Genomic DNA, 6000 nt, shown 5'->3' with positions numbered 1-6000 from the left:
TGAAGGTAGAGCTGAGTATTTCTGCAGTATTCTCAACCAGTACCCAGCTCACCTCACATCTTTCTACCTTTCATGAAGTTAAAATTAGAACTAGGTTCTGGAACACAATGTAGCCTTAAAAAGGTATCAAATATTCATCAACATGATCTATTTGTGAGGTCACAAGGCTGAATTATTTCTGAAGATCTTTTCCATTTGCATGTCTGAACAAATCTAGATATTCCTTAGTTATTCTAGATGGAAGACTATTTGCACATTTTAATCAATCACTGTTTAGTTCAGAGACATACTCTTCTAGCTTCTGCTTTGGCACTTACGACTTCAGCTTTTACACTTATGACTTAAGCTTTTAAAAAATCAAAATGTGATTCTCAGTAGAGTGTTGATGAATAATGAAGTAAAATATTTATATATGGACTAATTTAGGTTGAAGATTATTAAGTAAAAATACAGTTTGTTGTTATCAGGTGAAAGTTGGTGAGCTCCCGTTTGAAAGTATATAATCCGCGATAAAGATGATTTATTTGAATATCCTGTCCAGATCTTCTAGGTGGAAAGTGAGCATGAGTCTAAACTCATACCAGGTCCCATCTCAGGTTGTTATTAAAGACTAAGCCTGGCTGGGCGTGGTGGCTCACGCCTGTAATCCCACCACTTTGGGATGCCACGGCAGGTGGATCATGAGGTCAAGGGATCGAGACCATCCTGGCCAACATGGTGAAACCCCGTCTCTACTAAAAATACAAGAAATGGGTGGGTGTGGTTATGCACACCTGTAATCCCAGTTACTCGGGAGGCTGAGGCAGGAGAATCGCTTGAACCTGGGAAGCAGAGGTTGCAGTGAGCCAAGATTGCACCACTGCACTCCAGCCTGGCGACAGAGCAAGACTGTGTCTCAAAAAAAAAAAAAAAAAAAAAATAGACTAAGCCTGAGGTCCAAAATAATGCAGTGTTTTTACTCAGCTGTGGAAATTCAGGATGTTTCCTATGGCCAAAATTTACTCAAAACCGTTGAGATCGTTTGTTTTAACTACAGGGAATAAGTTATTAAGTGAAGTAAGAAAGGTGGCAAAGGTCCAGAATCTGAAGTTATTAGGACTAAGTAAAACCATGAATTCTAGCAAACAGTTTCTTCCACCCTCATAATTCACAAATAGGATTCTCTACCACTTAGAGTAGTGATGTGGATTTTCCTCTTTGCATTCAGAAGGTACTAACTGAATCTGTACATGTCCTTATGCCAAGAACTCAATGAGTAAGTAGTAGTTTTTGGCTCTGTTAGCAAGCCATTGGTCATAGTGTTTAGGAGCTGTATTTCCTAGGACTGCTGTCACAAATTAATAAAAAGTGGGTGACATAAAACAACAGAAATTTATTCTGCCGCAATTCTGGAGGCCAGAAGTTAGAAATCAAGGTATTAGCAGGTTCACACTCCCTGAGAAGGCTCCAGGGGAGAACCTGCTTGTTGTCTCTTCTTGCTTCTGGTGGCTCTAGGTGCTCCTTGGCTTTTGGCCCATAGTTCCAATCTTTGCTTCTGTGGCCACGTTCCCCCTTTCCTTTTCTCTGTGTGTTCAGTTTACTCTTAAAAGGACATTTGTAATTGGATTTAGGGCTTACCCAGATAATTCTCCAGGGGAAGTCCCTCTTCCCAGAATCCTTAATTGTTAATCACATGTGTTGCCATATAAGGTAATACTGATTCTTTTTTACCATAAGGTAATATTCACAGGTTCCTGGGATTAGGGTGTATACATCATTCGAGGGTCCACCATTCACCTCACTACCAGAAGCCAGTATACCAGAATCCTTGTTGGGAAATGTATTTGTTTTGGTATTGATAACAGCATACTTCAACATAGATACAGCTTCCAGCCAAAGAGTGTGAGAAAGAAGTGAAAGCACCCATAAAGATATATATAGATATATAGATATATATATATATATATATAGATATATATATAGTGGAAGAGGTTGGGTTGAAAGTCTTAACCAGTTGTGACTGCAGTGCTTGCTGAAGGTTTATCTTGACGATACATTTACTATTTGGATGTATATTGGTGGGTGTCCATTGAACAATCTCTTTGGGATACTTCGCACATCATAAATGCTTCTTTTTTGGCAAGACTTTCCATTATAACCAGGCTGTGTTTTAAATTAGTTGAAACCTATGGGCCATAAACATAAAAGTACGATGCAATTTGGGTTTGATGCATCATGTGTAAACTTAGATGCAAATTCTGTGTTTAAAATAAAAGATTGACTTTTAGCAGTCCATCTTAAAAGGATTGGTGGCAGGGAGGGTACTTCGTTCTGGGTTCTTAGCCTCATAAAAACTAGGACTTTCTGTCCATATTTTAGAACAACCTGACAACACGTGCCTTATCTGAACTCGTACTGCCTCAACTTCTGAGCTAGAGACGAAAGTGTTCAGTTCCTTTTTGAACAGCTAGGCACCTGAAATCTGGTATAATACTGGAATTAAGCTCTATTAAGTTGTCTTTTTTTTTTTTTTTTTTGGTTGGTCCAGCCTCTGTAACAAATTAATAATGAATGCATTCTAAGCATCGTCTCAGAAAGTTCATTCATATTATAGATGAAAAATGACAAGAAAATAGATTCAGGAGTCTTTATTGGAAGTTTGAGATCTACTTCTGGCTTAGTATGACAGTATAATTGTTGATTAACCAAATCAGTTTAAAATTATTTAAAAAGTTTGTGAGAAACACTTTTTTTTAAGCAACAAGGGATATTTTTACTTTAAAATTTTTCTTCTGTGTGAGTGAGTATGTCACTATCTTGGTATACTGTATTATGTTTAAAGGATGCATAATACATTTATTTTTAAATAGCTTTTTGGCAACCAGAAGTCCTGCTATAGATCACAGAAAATACTTTAAAAATTTAAAAATCTGCTTGATAAAAAAGATACAAGATTTATATAATGATGTTTTTGTCTTTTTCATCTGAGGATGTACATAGAGGGAAATTATGCTTAGAATTGAAAATTTGATTTCTTTTAATTTTACATTTCTTGAATAAGTGTATTCAGTACTATTTTAAAATAAGAAGAAATGGTGTTATTCCGTGTTTTCTTTTATATTTTTCAAATGGATTTGATTCATTTTATCTTTGGTATAATTATTAAACTATTGTTACTTACCTTGACAGAGTTACAGCATATTGTACCAGTATAAATCTCTTACTGCTGTACAACAACATTTGAAGTCTAAATATGACATTAATTGGAGAATTAATACCTAATGATTTTGAATTTTATATAGGAATAAATGAAATGGAAAAATAAAATAAGAGCAATTAAGGAATTATTTTATTTTTCAACATGAGAATTGTCTATTAGGCATCTAGTTTTATAAATTGGCTTATTAAGTCATGTGCTTATTAATATTAGGGCCGTATTTTTTCAGTAAAATAAAGTGAAGAGGAGCATCACTTTTTTTTCTTTTTTCTTTAAATTTCTTTTTTGCCCTTACATACTTACGTGGAAGATACTGATCTACATATCCTCTGTTTATTCATTTGTTTAATAAATCATGATTGAGCATTAAGTGGTGGGCACCAGCTTGGGCACGTAGAGTATTATCACTGCAAGGAAAACAACTGACAGTATGTGCTGTCACTGATGGAAATTGAGCTTTTAAGCAAAGATTAAATTTGGGAAAACAGATCTCTCGTCATGAGCTTGTCAGCTTTCCAATGTTTACTTTTTTCATGAGACTGATATTGATAACAAATGTGATTGTATAATGAAATGTGTCAACATTAGGAAGATCAGCATAGCACGATAAGCCAGGGTTTTCTATGTGACCAATGCATAATGTTATAAAATTATATACAGTGTTAAAGATTGGTTCAAAGTCTGATACAGATCAATGGATTTTCACATAATAGTACAGAAAGTTCATTGATAAAGTTTCAAGTTCTACGTTGCAACTAATCTTTTAGAAACTATCCCTTGTTGAATTCTGGTGTAGTATCAAAGAATGATATCCGTAACTATCTGAATATTTTTCCCTTTTTCAGCTTCATATCTGTTTGAGCCAGACTTTTTCCCCCTAAATTTAAACCAAAACAACATACTGCCTCAGGGTGTTGAAGGCAGGAACAGCTGAGAAAATTCAGCTGTCTTCTATTAAGCCAGACATTAAATAGATTTGTAAAAATGGAAAGCAGTGCTGGTCTTTGCGTTTTTCTTTCTTTTTTGTTTTTTTAGAAAATAGTTATTTTTTATAAAAATATATTATTTGTTATATGTAATAAATTTATTTTCAAATGAAGTAAAAAATTTATAAAATCTATTTTCAATTTTGAATACAGTAAACATAGATAAAAATCTACATAATTTGTTGGTGCTTTAAGTAATATTTAAGCGTATAAAGAGGTTCTAAGAAGTTTAAGAATTGCTGATTCAGAGGAATGATTCCACATCTGAAATACATGTTGGGGTGAGATTGCCTTTTATAGTAAAAGATTTGGATTACATTTTATGGTAAGAGACTAGACTTTACCGTGAGCAGTAAGGAGTCACAGGATATTTTGAGCAGAAAAGTGATAAAGTGGTACACACAAGATTAATCTGGAGGTGATAGATACATTAGGATGGGAAGTGGGGCATGAGTGGAATGGGGAAAAACAGTATTAACAGAAGAGTAGATATGATGTATTAAGGGTTCAATTGATTGGGCTCAATCAGAGAGACTTGTGATGGCAGTATTGACCTAACTGTGATGAGGGGAACCGTCAGATGTTGGGTTTGAATTTGGGTCACGAGAAGAAGCTGATTTGTAGGGAAAATTGAACTGTTTTCAATTTTTTTTGTAATTCTTTGCCTAAGCATTTGAGATTTAATCAGCAGGTAGAAATAACCAGTAGAGAACTGAATCAATACCAGATAGCCTTCTAGCTCTTGGAGCATCATGGAGCACCTCTGTTGCTTAAAATTAGAAGTTGTCCTTTAGTAGGTAAGCAAATTGTAATGTGGTTGCTAAAAATGTGTATTTTGGTGGCTAGGGTGGTACCTTATGTTAAGTTCTAATAAAGTATACATTTATTGACTATTATGTACTTGACACTGTACCATATATTAATAATTACTATGTTTGTGTATGTGTGAGTTTGCATATCGTTTAAAGCCCTGTTAACCCATGTTCTTTCGTTTTCTTAAGTACAGCATTGCAAGAAGGTTTTCTATGAAGAACAATAAAATGTTGCTTAAACAAGTTATAGTCAAGATTTATTAACGAAAATAGACTTTTTTCTTTCTTTTTTGAAAAAAAAATAAAGACACAATTAGTGGAAGAGAAACATCTATTTCTTGCCCCTCTTATGATAAATGTTTTTAATGGAAATTCATTGATACTGTGTGGATGATTTACCAAGGCTTTTTAAAACAGCTGAAAATATGCTCTAACAACCATCTGATAAAATGAAAAACTGAACAAAATGTGTACTCAGATGATTCTCTGAAGGAATAATGGTGCAAATGAATTATCAAAGTGTGAAATCATTAAAAACAAAACATGTTTGGGTTTTTATTGAATCTTAATTGTAGGCTTATGTATTTTCTTTTGTAAGCTAAGTTAAAAGAAAACTGCGTAACTAAATTTTTGGAGGCCAGTGTTGTAGGACATATATTGTACCATAATTTATTTTTTGCATAAAAGCTGCTGTTCATTTTTTTCAGCATTAACATGCGTGCTTTCCTCATGTAGGAGAATATATAAAAAACTGGAGGCCAAGATACTTCCTTTTGAAGACAGATGGCTCATTCATAGGATATAAAGAGAAACCTCAAGATGTGGATTTACCTTATCCCCTCAACAACTTTTCAGTGGCAAGTAAGTTAATTATAATTGTTGATTCACCTTGTCTTTATGTATTTTTATGATTTAATGTGTCAGATATCTTAGGCTATATGAGAAACCTGTGAAAAAAATGAGGTTTATATTTAATAGAGAAATTTTCAGCTTTGATAGAATTTCA

At 33.9% G+C, this 6000-nt stretch overlaps 1 protein-coding gene across 9 annotated transcripts in view; it reads left to right on the top strand.

The window, feature by feature from the left end:
• AKT3 (AKT serine/threonine kinase 3) overlaps positions 1–6000 on the top strand; it is a 357879-nt gene that overhangs the window by 154371 nt on the left and 197508 nt on the right. For 8 of the 9 annotated variants that reach the window (XM_032137424.2, XM_058430708.1, XM_058430703.1 and 5 more), the window contains one exon: positions 5730–5855. The exons of the other annotated variant lie outside the window; for it this stretch is intronic. In XM_032137424.2, the coding sequence (XP_031993315.1) occupies positions 5730–5855 (126 nt within the window). The remainder of the gene's footprint in view (positions 1–5729; positions 5856–6000) is intronic. 9 annotated transcript variants of the gene reach the window in all.

Source organism: Hylobates moloch, unplaced genomic scaffold (assembly GCF_009828535.3).
Source record: "Hylobates moloch isolate HMO894 unplaced genomic scaffold, HMol_V3 SCAFFOLD_18, whole genome shotgun sequence".
NCBI classification, from domain to species: Eukaryota; Metazoa; Chordata; class Mammalia; order Primates; family Hylobatidae; genus Hylobates; species Hylobates moloch.
The sequence above is the reverse complement of the archived record's forward strand: the minus strand, read 5'-3'. Positions and strand labels throughout refer to the sequence as shown.